Source organism: Typha latifolia, chromosome 5 (genome assembly GCF_019914945.1).
Source record: "Typha latifolia isolate L0001 chromosome 5, TyphaL0001v2, whole genome shotgun sequence".
NCBI lineage: Eukaryota > Viridiplantae > Streptophyta > Magnoliopsida > Poales > Typhaceae > Typha > Typha latifolia.
This window is the reverse complement of record NC_133090.1, coordinates 16,835,965-16,853,931: the sequence shown is the minus strand read 5'-3', so window position 1 is coordinate 16,853,931 and position 17,967 is coordinate 16,835,965. Positions and strand designations below refer to the sequence as shown.

Below are 17,967 nucleotides of genomic sequence, written 5' to 3'. Positions count from 1 at the left end.
GTTATATCAACATCAGTTCTATTACTATTATTCTGTAAGCCATAATAAATTTATAACATTCCAAAATCCTAGCTAAACAATGAGTAAATTAGAAAATCAAGCTTTTATTTTGTTACAAATTTCACCGAACATGACCTCCAACTTTGAATCCATAATCTTAGTCATAGACGGATAAGACTGCATCATCCTAAAAACATTCATTTTCTTTGTAAGTATTGCATCATCCTAAAATTGGGACAGTGGTACTACGAGAAAAGCAAGTCATATTATTAGGTTATTAACTTAGTAACGGCGGAGGTATAAGTATGGTTTCGGTGTGGGTTAATTCTATCTAAGTTTGTCGATTTCATCAACAATGGTAGTATTATAGATAAAAATAACTCAACAAAAAAGTTTGGAAGGCCAAAAGCTTTTTAATTGAGCTAATCATGGCAAAAACACAGACTCAATGGGTAAGAGTCCAAATGATTTCGTTGGCACCGCCGGAAGACCTAACACATATAGACATATAAATCATTGCAGCAGAATAAAAATAAAAAAATAGTGACAAATCAATAAAATGGCGACGACCATGACAACTAATAATACTACGACAATCACACTTGAATAGAGGAGATGGATGCTATCTGATACGTGGCAATAAGATGTAAAGGGATCGAGTAGAAGTTATGCCGAAGGACATATATTAGTAACATTAGGGAGGAGGATGAGGTTGTGGGGGTCGTACATGGATGTGGACGGAGGAGAAGAGTGGGGCTAGATCCGACGATGATGAGCACGACCTAGAGGCATAGCAGCGGTAGAGAAGATCGATGATGACAATTGCATCATATGAGCAGTGATAAAGCTTAGATTCATCGCAAACCTTGAAGAGAAGGATGAGATAAGGACAACAATAATGGAGGAAATAGAGAGGAGAAAAGGGGTAATGGGAAAAGGCCTTTGTCTCTCTCTGCTTAGCCACTTGGGTGGTGAAAGGAGAAGGGCAAGCCAAGCCACGGACCATTTACGGGAAAGAGTAGAAGAGAGAATATAGTTTTGATAGAGTTGACTCCACTAAGTTTTAAGGGTGTTTTGATGACGAGAAAAAGTCAATGAGTTATATGTAATCCTAGAATGTGAGCACGACGGATATGTTAATGAGTTATTCGGACGGAGCGGCCCAAATTGTTCGGCCCACCGAATCCCCGCTCTCATCACTGTTGAATTATGGATCCACAATGGTAGAACACGAACACCAACCATATCCGCCGCGGTAGATTGGGGCTGCATCACTCGGTAGCGTCCTTGCCTAATCGCTTCTTACCACAAACCCCACCAAGCCTACCTGCGCCTTTTTTTTTCTATCTTCCCCCATCACTTTCTCTCCCATTCGGATTCCGGAAGTGTACGATCTCCTCCTCCTCCTCCTTCTCCTCCTCCTCCTCTAACTCGACGCTTTTGCCTTTCCCTAATTCGACCGTCATCCCCCTTTTCTTCGATCCAATTTCTTGCTGCTAATCTTTAATTATAGCTTCGTCCGGGGTCTCTTGACCATAGGAAGCTTTATTTTAGCCACTAGGAGATAGCTCAGCTCTGAAACAACAAGACCTTAGGCTGGCCGTGACGCAGATTGAAAGTCTAGGGCACGTTCTTTGATTACATAAGAGCGGTAAATTGTGTCCTTTGGTGGGTTTGATGCTGATAAATCTATCTTTCGGTGCATGAAATGGTGTTCTTTCGTGTTCTATTTTGTGCAACTTGCACTCAGCACCGCAAATGACAACCGTAGTGTGGGATTTGCTCAAGCTTCTCGCTGGATTTGGTCTTGGGGGGTTCTCGTTGGGGCTCTGTTTCATTCAGTAGCATGGTTATCATACTTGTATTTATTTCAGCTGAAGGAGATTGGAGGCCGTTCAGTTTGAAGGAAGCGTGAGAATCTTGCTGTGTGGTTGCATGTCTTAGTCTGGATGTTGGCATCAGGGAGGGGTATAGAGATGAACTCCACAATGGATGAGATTAATCTCCTTCGCCAGGCCCAGCGCCATCACTTGGTGGTTAGGGGGATAGGGGAAGAAATCGATTTGGAGATAGGGCCTGGCGATGATGACCCTTCATTTTCCAGCACCACCCTTGTCGGTGTACCTGCACAAGACTCTGGTGCTCCAGAAGAACAAGAAGACCATAAGCACCTTCTTTTAGCCTCACACACAGCTAATGAGGACCAACAAGACCTTTTGAAGCTGCCTCAGGCAAAGAAAAAGAAGAAAGTGGTGAAAAAGTGGCGGGAGGAGTGGGCGGACACTTACAAATGGGCTTATGTAGATGTACATGAAAACACAAGTAGGATATTTTGCTCAGTTTGTAAAGAATATGGCAGGAAGCATAGGAGAAATCCATATGGGAACGAGGGAAGTAGAAATATGCAGATGAGTGCGTTGGAAGAACACAACAATAGCTTGCTTCATAAGGAAGCTCTTAGGCTTCAGATGGCATCTAAGGACAAAAGTCAGCCCGTCATTGAGAGGCCTGTTTATGTAAAAGGTTAGTGTGTTGTCCTATGCATGGGACACGACTTCTTTTGCATTCTCTTGCTTGATGCCGCCATGATGCCTCTGCATTTACTGACATATCATTTAGAAAGTTTTACAAGTTAAACAGTAATTTTGGTGAAAAATATTTTACTGCACTTCTGAGCACATATACAATAAGGGTCAACTTTGCTTTTAGTACACCAAGTCATTGAGAGAGGCATTTGATTAAGTTGTTGCTCTGCAGTTCATGAAGATAATTTTTAGAGCTTTGACTATGAGTTTTTTTTCTCCAAATGATATGACTTGTCATCTAACTTCATTCATTTAGTATTCATCAAATAAATTTGGATTTAGTTTACATCTTGTATGGTATCAAGTATCAACAGTCATGAGGTATACTCGTTCTTTATGAGTCTATCATCTTTTTGCATATATAAGTACATTCTACACAGATGGCACAGATATTTTGTTTGATAGATGACTACCTTGACATACACAAACTGTTGATCAGATCTTGAGAATGAACCTATAAGTCATTCATCTAGGATGTTGAGCTATGGGTGAGGAATTATGATTGGACTCACACCAGATGCTCAATATTTGATAGAAGGAGGTAACTAGATATCCTCTAATTCCTCTCTTGCTATCTTTCAATCTCCCCAGGTTAAACCAAGGATCAGTGGAATTTGTTTAGAGTTTAGACATTAATAGGAGACCTTTTGGGAACCTAGGAGGACCCATAAAAATGTTCGAAACCTTTGTTATTTTGCACTTTCACATTCATCATTCATCATTGCTTGCATCTTATCAGAAATTAAAGAAAATATTGGATACTCGAAGTCTTCAACTACAGTGCAACCGAAGTACTCAATCGTTCAGCACTGCTTATCAGGAATTAACAATGTTATGACTTAGTTTCTTTCATATTTCATCATCAAAGATAATTTATCCTATAAGTATCCTGAACTTCCTCATGGGTTTTAGTTGGTTTCAGAGTTGTTCTCATCAATTGATTTGCTCAATTATTATGCCAATTGTTGTACTAAATTTTAATCTGTTGTTTTTTTTTGTTGTGATAAAACATTTAAGCGTTAATGTCAAAAACTGCTGCTTCAATTCTTGAATCTGTTCTGAGGAGGGATCCTCATGAAGTTGAATTCATACAGTCTGTGCAAGAAGTGGTTCATTCATTAGAATCTGTGTTGGTGAAGAACAACCAGTAAGTTCTCTCTCCCTTGCCTCCCCCCCCTAAATGATTTATTTTGATACACTGTAGAAGTATAAAATTGATGGGATTTTTCCCATTTGAAGTAAAATATGTTTATCATATCTCAAGTCAAATCAGTGTTTTGCCCAACTTTTCAGGTATATTCACATCTTGGAGCGGTTGTTAGAACCTGAACGGTCAATTGTATTTAGAGTGCCATGGGTTGACGATCGGGGTGAAACACATGTAAACCGAGGCTTCCGTGTACAATTTAGCCAAGTGGTGGGTCCCTGTAGGGGTGGCCTTCGTTTTCATCCGTCCATGAACTTAAGTATTGCCAAGTTTCTTGGTTTTGAGCAGGTACGTTAAGTTTTGCTTCATCCATATATGTCCAGCATGCTGCTCTTTAGTATTGCAACTAGTGTTAAGCTTTGTGAAGAAATGGACAGATACATAATCTAGACCAGAATTATCAGAAATATCTGATTCCTTGATGATTCTTTTCATAGGAGTAAAGTAAAGGAACTCTGTTCATGCTTGTATATTTGTATGTTCTTCTGATTAAGCTTTCATTTAGACGACACTTTTGTTTTAGTACCATAGCTTATATTAAGTATTTAACAATTGGATTAATAGGTGAAATGCAATATCTCCCTCATCCCTTAGGTGAAATGCAATATTTCACTAGGTCCCTATTTGAAAGTCGATCAGGTTTCATTCTTTATATTCCATCTTCTTCTTCAAATTTTGTACTTCTAAAAAAGAACTTCTGGATCTTGCCTCCCTAGATCTCATGAGCCTAAATTGCAATTCTAAGTCTAGACATCAAAGACTTACAGAATTCATGATAATCCCCTCTCTTGCCTAGTGTGATGTTATCAAAAAATTTGACCCCAGGGAGGTTCAACTGTTCAATGCCAGGTTGACAGTCAATCGCATGAAATTGCCACTTTTCGAGCAATCTTCTCACAGTTGTGGGGCCAGAATTTTTGGGAAGGGGCAAACTATAAAGTCATATTAACTCACTCAGATAAAAAATAGTTATATTTAAATTATTCAAAAACAGTAAAAAATATTATTATTACAAACCGAGTTTAATGTTCAATAATAATTATCAAGTATAAAAATATAAAATAACTTATCTTTGTAAATTTTTCTAAATTTATATTTCTTTCCGCGAGAGTTTATTAAATTTCACTAAATAGATATACTAATTTTCAATACAGGATCTGAAAGGTTTTATTATTTAATAATTAAAACAAAATCTTATCGACATTAAAGTAAAAATTAAATTTTATGTAATTTTCTTAATTTAACTATATAAATTAGTAATTCTAAGATGTAAAAATGTTATTAAGCATCTATTTGATTTTTATTTGTAGGTTGGTCCTTTAGGATTTGATCAAAATTTAAAATTATGTTTGAATTGAACCCCACTTTTAAATACATTTAAAAATTTAAAGGAACCCACTTGGAGAGTTAGAACTTAGAAGAGTCATGTGACGCGACTTGCTTTTTTTTCTTCTATTGTAACTAATTATGCAACTAATTTAATTAAGATATATTGTTAAGTATAAATGGTAAAATTAGTATTTGCTTGAGCAAAAATACTATGGACTGAGTGGGGGCAATTGCACCCCTCCTTGAACCCCTTCTTCGCCCCCCCTTCTGAAAGTTGAGTTGTGCTCTGGCCGACTTATATATTTGGGAAAAGGCTTTGCGGAGGATGGTGATATATCCTCCTTTTGCTGTAAAATTATTGTTCTGATGAAAGTATCAGTATCTCCAATACTCTGCCCCTTTCTGTTGTTTTAGTTGGAGTCTAGGAAAAGAGAGTTAAGATGAAATTGGTAGCATAGGCAGAAGGATCATCAAATGCTCTTATTCTATTTCCAAGGCACTACTGTCCTTGATAATCATGTACAAGGTGCTTTTCAGCAATCTTGTATTTGCTGTTTCCATGACAACCTCTTGAGGAGTGATACTTATATTTATTGTCCTCTATGTTGGCTTTCATTTGTTATTTTCCTTTTTACGTAGTCGTCTATTGTTGAATTCTTGCTTTACCAGACTTTGAAGAATGCTCTATCACTCTATAAACTTGGAGGTGCCGGTGGAGGAAGTGATTTTGATCCAAAGGGAAAAAGTGAAAATGAGGTATTGGCTATTAGCATGGTTTTTTTTTTTCTTGGGACAAAATCACACCATTCATTCGGCAGGAAAATTTAACAAGGATATTAAATACTGCCAGATCATGCGCTTTTGTCAAAGTTTCATGGATGAGCTGTACAGATACTTGGGCCCTGATCAGGTATAGAATTATTTTGTTTTCATCTATGGGCTGTCAAATCATAGTCTATTCATGAATGCCTTTCTATGAAGTGGCATACTTGTTAAACAATTTTGGAAATAAAGCTCTAATGTTCTGATGTCATGTTCGTGTAGGATCTTCCTGCTGAGGATATAGGTGTTGGTCCTAGGGAAATGGGTTATCTTTTTGGACAATATAGACGCCTTGCTGGACATTTCCAGGTATATTGGCCATCACTGGGAGAAGCAATAAAACTATTAAACTCATATAGACCATTATTCTGAAGAAGTGCAGTACTTTCTTAGTAATTCTCACTTATGATTACCAGACCGTTGACAGATTAAGAAACTAACCAAGTAGTTCAATTTCTAGTAGCAAATTGGCAGAAAAAGAGGCAAGAATTAAAATTTTCTTCCAATGTATTCACTTATAATTGCATGTAACTACAAAGTATACTTATTGTTACTATTTATGTCTTATTACAAGTAAATAATTTTATCTCTTATTTTCAGATTTCGTTTTTATGCTTATGCAGGGAAGTTTTACAGGACCAAAGATATTCTGGTCAGGTTCTAGCCTTCGGACTGAAGCTACTGGATATGGACTGGTATGTTACTTTTTGAACAATTATAGAGTTCTGGATCTTTATACTTTAACTGACTCTTTTAGTCTTTTAGTTTTACCGACCCAGAAATTAAGGTTTCTGTTATTCTTCTCTGGTTAGGCTAATTGTCTGGATTGTAATAATAGTATAATACCTTTCAAAAATTTCTTATTTTTGTGTATACCTGTTTATTTTCTTTTATACACCTCAACCCGTTCTTTCTTGCATGATTGTCTCTCTAAATTTGTTATTTGTACGTATCTCCTCATAACAACTGTTTTTTACATTGATATCCATGGGTGCATCATTTTTTTAGTGGATACCTCTCAAATCAGGTTGTGCTAATCAACAATCAGATATTTAAACCATTTCAATTAAAAGGACGAAAATAGAAAAATGCATTGAAGGGTTTACAATACAAATACTGAATTAAACATCTTCCCTCTCATTTTGTCCTTTTACTTCCACAGGTATTTTTTGCACGTCTTATACTGGCAGAGATGAACAAGGAACTCAAAGGATTGAGGTTTATATATTCTGACACCTTACTTTTAGGAGATAAATATCAAATTGCATATCTATAACATTGATTAGAGGCGTACATGATTATCTGTCATAATGAAGAGTTGGATAACAATGAACAACTATGTCCAATGAACCTTAGGGAGTGATTATTCAAACATTGATAAGAGGCATACAATTGATACATAAATAGAGTAATAAGCATCTAACATATGCTATTTAGGCAACTTCACTACTTAGGTGTCTTGGTGACTCCTCCGGCTAGACACCTAGGTGTCAACGTGTATACTAATCGCAAGCTTATATATTATTGTGTTTGATATGGGTGTCTTTTCTTTTTTGATTGTTATGAACAATTTAGCAATAGTAATTTCTTCTTCTTAAAACCTTGTCAGAGTCAGTAAGTACTATTAATTTAAATGATGCATTAACCTATCATTATCCATCTCTTACAAAATTAGGGTACTGGTACATCTTAATTTCAAATTTCTCTATTACTAGTTATTATTCTTCTTGTACAGGTGTGTAGTAAGTGGTGCAGGGAAGATAGCAATGCATGTCTTGGAGAAGCTTCTTTCTTGCGGTGCCATCCCGGTAACTATATCAGGTAATACTTGTTGCTTGACAGTGGTTCCCTTGCTTGTGAAGAAAGTTTTCATGGACTTATGCCGATCTGCTAGCAATTCAAAGTGTTACCACTTGCCACTTCTAATCGGTTCATGAGAGCAATATATTCTCAATTTGGTTGTGTTCATTTAAGGCCTCGTATACTTCAGGAATAAGGTTAATTCTAGAATATATATTCCTCTTTGTTATTCTCAAAATAAGTTCTTCATTCTAGAAATAACTATTATTGTGTTCATTTGTATTCTGAAATAAAAGTATAATAATTATCTTTAATGTGATATAAAGTAAAGAAAAAGATGAGAAAAAATATTTTATTTTTTTTATAAAATTACCATGAATATTTTTTGATTTGATATAAATTATTGATATGATAGATATCAATGGTAAATTAGTAATTATGTTAGTGTGTAATATAAGATGTAATTTTGATGAATAGTGTTTGTATTATATAATTGAGTTATCATGGTGTTTAGCTGTTATTATAGAATAAAGAGTTACAGAAAGTTATTAGTATTTTCATTTTTGAAATTTGCGGTATGCCTTTTGACAATGAGACTTGCTTATAAAAGCTAGATACATTTTGCATATCTTGTCTTCAGACTTGTGTCTTGGATTTAGCCTTCTGTTAGTTGTGAATCCGTGGGGCGCTCTATCTTCTTCGTAAGGTAGGGCTACCTTTCTCCTAAATCTGAGTGCAACAGCGATAAGAGAAGAGAAAAGATGCAGCCAGAATTAGAATAGAACTCTCTTCTATTCCCTAGCTCCCAGCTTACACAAGTTTATTACAAGGTCCTAATACAGAGAAATCAGAATCCTTTACAATGAGGGACACGTCTTTTTATATAGAGGTGAATGTGGTATATGTTGGAGGTGTGAAAAGGACAGGGGGGAAGGGGGCTCAGAATTCTTTAAGTTGTCCCCGAGTTTTGGGCCGAAAAGAATAGAGGGCTGCACTCATGGCTGCTGCAAGTGGCAAAGTGGCTCCCTCTTAAAGTCAAATACATTTGTTCCCCTCAATTCCTAGCTCAAAACAACCTAGCAAAGTCAAAGAAGGCTGTTACAAGTGGGTTTGTCCACCAACTGTCCAGCTAATTAGCCCAAGGCATGAGTGTCCCCTGGTCAACAAAAGTTGCAAAGTTCTCAAGTTGTAAGCCAACAACCCTCAAGGCTGCTGCTAGTGTAGGATGGCGTGGAGGTCAAGGAAAACTGCTCTCCACTCCTCAAATCTCAACTATTGTTCTGCTATGCTCTAGAGTACTTCAGCACATAAGCTGAAGTGTCCAGTACATAAAACGTGGTGTCCTTCCAAATTATCTTGGTGTTCCTGAAGTCCAACTTTGTCACAGCCAAGTTTGCCTTGGTACATCTTAGACATTTTGGTCTAATTTTGAATGGGTTGTGACATTCTCTCCTATCTAAGGCGCAAACGTCTTGGCTGCTAGGGTGTAACCAAACCGAGCTTAGATCAAGGTTGAATTGAAATTACTTTCAAGCCTAATTATAGAACAAGTTTTGTTTGAAATACTTATTCAAGCTTCCTTTGAGCCAATTTTAAGCTCGAGTAAAAAGCCAATCAATAAGCAAATTTTAAGCTTGAACCAATTCAAACTTATAGCGAGCCTAATCAGGCTTGATTTAGGCTTGAACCAAGGTTGAAATAAGGCGTGGTTCAATAGCGAAGTTATAAGATCCAATATAGTAACATTATGAGCCTTTAGATCTTAATCTAAAGGTTCATAACTTCATATTAGTCATATGCATAATATTAATCTCACGCATAAATGATTATCGGCCCGGTCCTTGCTCGAATAGGTTGTAGTGCGTTGCTCCATTGCGCCTTTGGTTTGCAATTTCCAGCAGCGACTGTGTTTTCTTTGGCCATAAATGTCCTGCCGTCTTGGCTTTGTGGCTGTCCTTCATGAGGATCTTTTGCAAGCCACCCAACTAGAATAAATGACCACCGCCCATTGCCATAGATGATCCAGACACGTCTCATCTTGCTCTATGCGGAAAGTTTGGCTGGTTTTGAACCCGCACCATCGCTTGGTGTTGTATCTTTGCTGGGAAGCACGGATACCCCAATATGGGGTAACTATCCATATTCGATACATATCGAATATGAATACAGGCCGGATACGTATCCAATACGTTTTTAGAGTATCCTGAATTAAAATAATTAATTTTTATTTCGTATACGGGGTGGATATGGTGGGATACGTTTTAGATACATTTTGGGTTTATTTGAGTAATTGCGTGGGTTTAATTTTATAAGCCCATTAAGCTATTGACTTACTCCCCTACCCCCTTTTGTTTTTCTTCTTGTCTCAAATATTTTGTGCCCTAGCCCACACCGTTCTCCCTCTCTCTTGATGACGACGACAATCCCCGTTTTCCCATCTCTCTCGACTAACCAGCCGACGTCGACACTGTTCACTTGACACTCAGCAACGACAATCTTCCTCTCTCACTCTCATGGCGGTATTCTTTTTATTTTTCTCAATTTCTTCTCTAAAACTTTTTTCATCTGATTTCTTTCACTTTCCCCTTCTCAAATTTTGTTTTTAGTTTCATTCCTATTTTTTTTTCTTCTTTTCTCAGTTTTTTCTCCCTTATTCTCTAAAATTGTGTAGATTTTCTTCTCTGGAATTTTCTTCTTTGTCTAATTTACAGTTTAATTAATTTTGATATGGTTACTTAAGTATTATATAATTTAGTATGGTTACTTAAGTATTATATGATTAAGTATGGTTACTTAATTTTGATATGGTTACCTAAGTATTACAGTTTAATTAATCCTCTCTCACTCACAGTTTTTTCCAGATAGACTCATTTACATGATTACTTTGTCTAATTGTCTTTGATATCTACTATCATTTTTGCTATTAAATGCTTCTGTAGATAAGAGGTATATTGAAATATTGAATGCAATGTTATGCGTAGATTGTCATTAGAATATAAATTTCTTTTTGCACATACACATGTATAGGTTATCAGTAGGATATAATTTTTTATATATAATTTATTTATTGTCGTATCCTAGACGTATCATATTTATTATTTTAAAAATGTGCCGTATCCTCATATACGGATCCTTACTTCATAGTTTCTTTAGTGGTTGATGAGGCCTGCATCCAACAGTGCTTTATACGTCCTCCGTATCTCCTTGAACTCTGGAGGTGTTGTTTTATAGAGTATCCTTGCTATTGGTTGCTCACCGAGCTCCGCCTCGATGCCACAACTCCTTTGGCACGCGTCCTTGAACCCTCTAAGGACATCGACATCTTTCACTGGGATAATCACCTTCTCAAGGCTTCCGTTTTTGAAGTTGTGCGTAGCAAGGTGCATGGCCTCACCTTGACTCACCATCTTAGTTGTAGGGCTAACAACACCTTCACCTTCATTTTGAGGAGATGAGTTTCGTTGGTTTGCTCAAGGTGCGCCATGAGCACAACTTTGGCAGCAATTGGGAATTCTAAGCTAAGGATCAACTAGAACTTGTTGAGGCTTTGCTGACTTCGACGTCTTTGGCCATGCTCACGACTGAGCGAGCATCAGAGTTCACTGAATTCACTCGGTTGTCCTTCTTATCTAGCTTGAGGCCAAGCCACTTGGTCTTTGTGTTGGACATGAAGTTGTGGGTTGCGGCAATGTCAATCATCTCTCGAGTGGCTGCACCGTTCATTGTCATGCAAACATACATAAGTCCCTTTCACTCAAGGGGCTTGCCATCGCAGGTTTGTCCCTAGATGGTGTTGACACATCGGATTTCTTCAATTGTCAACTCTTCTTTGCTATCCTCATCCGCGATTTGGATAATGCTTAGCTTGTTGCGTCTTAGTCACATGCCCATAATTTTCCCCACAAACATAACAAGAAATCTACTGGCTTTAGGGCTGATATGTTGACTCTCAATTGCATCCCATGAAGGTCTCGTTGGCACCTTCCTTGCAGACATCTACACTACTGTTGCCATGGCCAAATATTGACAATTTTGGTTTATTAAGGTGGCTGCTACTTCGCTCGTACTCGGGCAGCTTTTCAGCGGTGGGGATAGTGATGTTGAGATTGTTGATGCCTTAGGCTACCAACTCCTTATGTAGCTACTTCTGCAGCCCATCGAGGAAGAACACGTGGTTGTCCTTCAATATGTTTGAGATTGATAAGATCAAATGGGTGAACTCTTTGACTTAGACGGTGAGAGTCAAATTATGCTTCATCCTTCGCAAGTCCTTTCAGGCTAAGAAATCGACGTTTCCAAGAAAAAATTGCATATTGAGCTCACGCTTCAAGTTTTTCCCCAAGTCGATATGGCAAATACCTTTGATTTTTGCCGATGCCACCACAACATAGCAATCGTCAATGAAATATATGGATGTGGTCTGGACCTCCTTGCCCTCCTCAAACCGCAATGCCTTGAGGTATAGTTCCATGCTCATGTTGTGAAAAGAGGCATTGAATGTGCCCATGGCAGCTTGGACACTTTCCTTCATAGCTCGCATGTGCTTTTCAAAGCCGATATAGCGGTCGTCCAGCAGCTTTAGCCAATTGTCCACACGTCCAAGGCTATTAGCAAGTGAGGACACGCGAGTCTTCAGGAGCACAACGTCTCTGTAGGGCCTTTGCTCTTGCCACGCTTGGAAGAATTTCTTTGATTTATTTAGGAACAACATCAACAATGGCAGTTTCGAAGGACGGCAGCATTGCAACAATAGATCACAGCAACTCTGATACAACTTGTCGCAGACTTAGCAGCTGCGAGTCCATGCAACACTATACCTTCTTCTCAAAGTAAGGTTAGCCTTCTCCCAATTTTGAGTGCGACAACAACAAGAGAAGAGAAATATATAGCAGGAATTAGAATAGAACTCTCTCTTTAATCCTTTAGCTCTCAGCTTATACAAGTTTATTACAAAGCTCTAATACACAAAAATTAGAGTCCTTTACAATGAGGCACACATGCTTTTACATAGAGGTGAAGGTGGAATATGTTGGAGGTGTGAAATTGAGAAGGGAGGCTCAACACATGGTGGCTGTCCTGCAGTCTAGAATTCTGCATGCTGTCCCCTTAGTTCTGCGCCCAAAGGAGTAGAGACTACACTCATGGCTGCTGCAAGTGGCAAGGTGGCTCCCTCTTAAAATCAAATATGGCTGCTCTCCTCAACTCCCAGCTCTGCAGCAGCCTAGCAAAGTCAAAGAAGGCTGCTGCAAACGGCTATGTCCACCAGCAGTGCTGCAATAGTCCAGCAGCCAAACAGCCTGAGACATGAGTATCCCATTGTTAACAAAGGCTGTAAGATTCTAAAATTGTAAGGTCCTCAAGGCTACTGTTAGAATAGGATGGTTTGGAGTCAAGGAAAACTGCTCTCCACCCTCCAAATCCCAGCCGCTGTCTTACTGCACTCTAGAATATTTCAGCCCATAACTTGAAGTGTCCAGCGCAGAGAATGTGGTGTCCTTCCAAACTATTTTGGCATCCTCCAATTTAATTATAACCAAGTTTAGGCCTTGGTGCATCTTAGACACTTGGCTTTTGGTTGAATTTTGAATGGGCTGTGATATCCATCTAGCTTGGAACATGGACTCAGTTGATGTGCTTTATTAGTTATTATCTCTTCACAATGAAACTCTTACTCATTTTGTTTAGGAATGGAGTTAGCAAGTTTTAGTGTCCAGTTGTTCACAGTGACAGGATGAAATATGAACATGAGTATTGTTGGGTTATTTACAGAAGATGCTGGTTTAGTGTTCGCATTTGAGATTGTAAATCCTGAACATGAGGATGCTTAAGTTGATAGCCAATTAAAGGTACTATAAAGAATCGTGGATGAGGATTAAAAAGACTAAAGGATATTGTAGGGACGTCTGTTCCCATATTTCTTCAGATCAAGTTAGTAGGATACATCACAGCTAGAAAGATCACTGATTTTAGAAAGGATGATCTAAGGTCTGAAGTTGTTTATTTGTTGCAATTTGGTATGGATTAAGATGTGCTCTTTGGAATTATTGCAAAGATCAGCAAGAGATGATGAGATAGGGAGAGGGAGAGGAGGGAGGGAGAGCAAATTTTCCACTAACTGCCTCATGGCCTTCATCTTACACAAAGGAGAAAAAGAAGCTGCGACATGTTCGTTATGCGATCTTTTCATACATCTGGAAAACCTATGGGGTCAGCATCAGTAAGTGGATCAATTTAAAGGAAAAATCAATTGATATCTTTCTCACAAATTCAAGCATGTGCTGCCCAATGGCACGACATGCCAATCAAATGCTTGTTTCCCAGGTGATGGGGACTCAATTTTGAATGATTAACTGTGAACTTTAGAGAAATTCATGTAACGTGCCCATGTTTTATACTTTTATCTTTAATGAGTAATGATAAAAAGAAAATTGTTATTATATAACTTGTTTAACTTGGCTTTCTGAAAGTAAATAATTTATAGACTACTTCCTTCTGGGCAAGAAGAAATTGTGTCACGTTTGATGCTATTAAATGTATTAGTAAGATGAATCTCATGCTTGTACAGATTCCAAGGGCTATTTATTTGACGAAGATGGATTTGATTATGTGAAACTTTCGCTTCTTAGGGACATAAAGATGCAACAAAAGAGCTTGAGGTGCATAAAATTTGTGTATCACATTTTTCCTACCATGTTCATTTGCAGAATTTAAAAACCATTTCATGTTGTTTACAGAGAATATTTAAAATCTTATACCCGGGCTAAGTACGCTGAGGATGCAAAACCTTGGAATGAACAGTGTGATATCGCATTCCCTTGTGCTTCACAGAATGAGATCGACCAACCTGAGGCCCTTGCCCTTGTCAGTTCTGGTTGCCGTGTGCTAATAGAAGGTGTTTGTGCTAGATATTAATGTCTAAAGCATAATATATCTCGCTATCCATTAAGTATTTATTTTCAATGAGCAGGTTCAAATATGCCATGTACCCCTCAAGCAGTTGACGTTTTGAGAAAGGCAAAAGTATTGGTTGCTCCAGCTAAGGCAGCTACTGCTGGAGGGGTAATGTACTACTAATGCTTTCATCATGTGATTACCTGTGAGCAATATATGATGCATGTATTAGGTTTCTTTGCAAAATGTGATACTATACTTCTGGAAAAGAACTTATGTTATCTTGATGCAATTGAGTGATATAAATGTCTTCATGCTTTATCTGACTAACAGCACAACCTTTATGCCATTATGTGTTTCTTCTCATCCCAGCAGTACATCCTGTCATTAAATTAAGAGCTATCTTTCATCTAGATGAAGACTTGAGATATACTCACTAGAGGTTCTTATTACGTTTAGATTCTATCTATGTATTGTCTTCTCTTTTAATTGGTGGCAGGTTGCAGTTGGGGAACTTGAACTCAACCATGAGTACAATTTGATGCAGTGGTCACCTGAGGATTTTGAGACCAAATTACAGGTAGCTTCTGTCTTATACTTGTACCTTGTCTTTAGCTCTCCCTCAAAACTTAATATAGAAGGCTATATGAGAATATTTGTAATGGATGGATTTATCACAGTCCTGATAATAAATATGCTTTACTGGTTTGTATCAATTAGATTAGGGCTACACTTGGCATAAAAAAAAATACTAAGATACTATTTCAGCTACAATTATGTTGACTTTACCTTAAATGAGTTTATTAGATCGTCATTGCACCTAGATTATATTGAGACCTTCTAATGCAAGTTCCATACTATTGAAGATGACTGCAACTTAAAGGATAAAATGCCCTTTTTTCCCTTCTTTTTAGGATAAGGTTAAAAAGTTGCTACATAACAAAAGTTAGGTACGATGGATCTTTTACCTATGCACCAAGTATTCCCAAGTTTAGCAAATTTTGTTATTAGTCTGGTACATACATATGTGATATGTCCTTTGGATCTATACTTCATAGTATATTGTAATTTGTCTATGTTTTCCAAAGCACCTAATTTGGTGTTACAGAGAGCTCAGCAGGCCTATATCTGCCATGGATTCTTAGAAGAGGCCGCACCACTGCACCGGTTGCCTTGAGCCTAAAGGCAGGCCTCTAGTGTATACTAGTATCTAATATTTATGCTGCTAAATGTCATATTCTACGAGCAGTTCACCTACTAGCTATTTGTGCTGATGGTTGCTTGCTGTAAAAGATTTTGGCCCATAGTATCACCTGTAGTGAGATCAAACCTCATAAGTGGAGGCCAAGGCAACATAGTTGGTAAGAAAGGCCCTGATGTGCGGCCACTACTATTGCAGCCACCATAAACTTATCTTAGAATACTAGATCCATGTTAAAACTTTGGTGTTTGGATTCTTGAGTAGAATGAGTTTCATTACTTATTTCCCTTGTTCTCTTATATCGTATTCATATCAATCAAGGATGGTCGTGCCACAGGCATGGACCGTGCCGCAAGAGAGGGAGAGAACAAAATAAGAGAGATCATTGACCTTCTACCTTTCACCGCTCGCCATTGACCTTACCGTCGACCTCGTCATCACTGCTCGTCGTCACCACGACACTAGACGCCTCGCTCTCATGTCGTGGGGCGGGTGCAAGTGGCGCAAGCTCGGGCAGTGGCGAGCGACAACGACGAGGTCGATAGCGAGTGGCGTAGCTGCTACGAGAAATGTCGTACGGCACCCCCTTGTGCTGCGTGCCAGTCGGCACGGCCATAGTTGATATCAATAGTTTGAAGTTTTACTGTTGGTTTCATTGGTAGTGATTCTTTAGCATTATATTAGACTGTTATCTTCATTTATAACTTATTAAGCAGCCTCTTTAAGTTCACATGTTCAATCAATTTAAGTTTCAAGGTAATGACTCATAGTGATCATTTTCTTTTCTTTTTTCTATGATTGGGACAGGATACAATGAAACAAACTTATGAGAGATCGCTTAAAGCTGCGAGTGACTATGGGTTTTTAAAAGATAATCCAGAGTAAGTTTTTGCCAGATTATAATATGTGATCGCCTCATACTTTTCTGTGCCCATTGTTTATAATCCCATAAGCTGTTCCCTCTGGATTAGCTTAGAAATCATCTGCTTTTATTGCTTCAGCTGCTGCTCTTCCAATAGGTAGATCTTCATTACTGCTATTATTCATGCAAAACTACCGACCTTTGTGGATTCTTGTTGAAATTTTTTTTCCTCCGAAATTGTAAGATTATCTTGTTTCCTTTGTCTCAGTATTAAAAGCTAGTTCCTGGTGGTATTCGTGCAGAGCTTTGGTGCATGGTGGAAACATATGTGCATTCCTTAATCTTGCGCAGGCTATGACTGATCAAGGATGTGTGTGACAAGACCGACAAGATTACTTTAGAAATTAAGTGGGATATACTGATGATTCAAATATGAAGCTGCAACTGGTGCTGCATGTCAAGTACACCTACGAATACTCAGCACCGTTGGTCAAGTCCGAAGGCATCCTTTGTGAAGAAAACATTTTGCAATGGAAAATATTACAGTGGAGTAGCTTTGATTTGTTGTAACATAGAAAATTAAGGCTTAAATATATATATATATATATATATGCTGCAGAAGAAAACTACTAATTATTCTGCTGTTGGTGGTGTAATTAGTTAGTTCTCTTGTTCATTATTGTGAAGAACATAGATGCGATTGAGAATAAAAATGTGTCATTCTTTATCCACGTATACAATTGCTTGGTCGACAGATTGCTCGATTCTTTTTCTTCCCTTTTTGTGCTTTCCTTTTGTCTTTTTCGAAATACTTCTCTTTGTGAGAAAAATAAAATCCCAAAGTAAATAATTGGTAGCTTATCATTTCTTTTTGTTCCAATTCTCTCGTCTTTTTAGGAGTCGTTTGCATCTCGATAAAATTGAAAGTCATCACTACTCACATGTTGAGTTGAACTGTTTCATCTGCGGTAAGGCAGATATAAATCAAAAGGTAAGGTAGACAGAAACAAAAGATTAAAAAACAAATCGCAAAATTTTACATTTCTCCGTCCCTTTTCCCTATTTATTATCTCCTTCCTACCCCTTCAAATCTTCATCCATTTTTCTTCTACACTCTCTGTGTAAATTAAAAATAAATATTTTCATGGACCATTGCCTACTTACTGGAATCCATCCTACTCCTAACCCCAACCAAGCCCGCCATCTCTCTCTCTCTCTCTCTCACCTGCTTTGTTCCACGGGGCGCGCATAATCTCCACTCTCTTCCACA

The 17,967-nt window shown here is 38.0% G+C and overlaps 1 protein-coding gene across 2 annotated transcripts; it reads left to right on the top strand.

The window, feature by feature from the left end:
• The first annotated feature begins 1,283 nt into the window (after positions 1–1,283).
• On the top strand, positions 1,284–17,428 carry LOC140788302 (uncharacterized). Of its 2 annotated transcripts, none has more exons than XM_073137506.1 (15): positions 1,284–2,523; positions 3,603–3,732; positions 3,879–4,080; positions 5,791–5,877; positions 5,972–6,031; positions 6,166–6,252; positions 6,567–6,638; positions 7,106–7,161; positions 7,679–7,764; positions 14,309–14,399; positions 14,478–14,635; positions 14,711–14,802; positions 15,134–15,214; positions 16,643–16,716; positions 17,000–17,428. In XM_073137506.1, exons 1-15 carry the CDS (start codon positions 1,950–1,952, stop codon positions 17,073–17,075), a joined length of 1,926 nt encoding a protein of 641 aa, XP_072993607.1. In that variant the 5' UTR covers positions 1,284–1,949; the 3' UTR covers positions 17,076–17,428. The 2 variants fall into 2 exon arrangements, with proteins under 2 accessions (XP_072993607.1, XP_072993608.1); XM_073137507.1 differs by having other exon boundaries at positions 16,966–17,428.
• Positions 17,429–17,967: the final 539 nt, after the last annotated feature.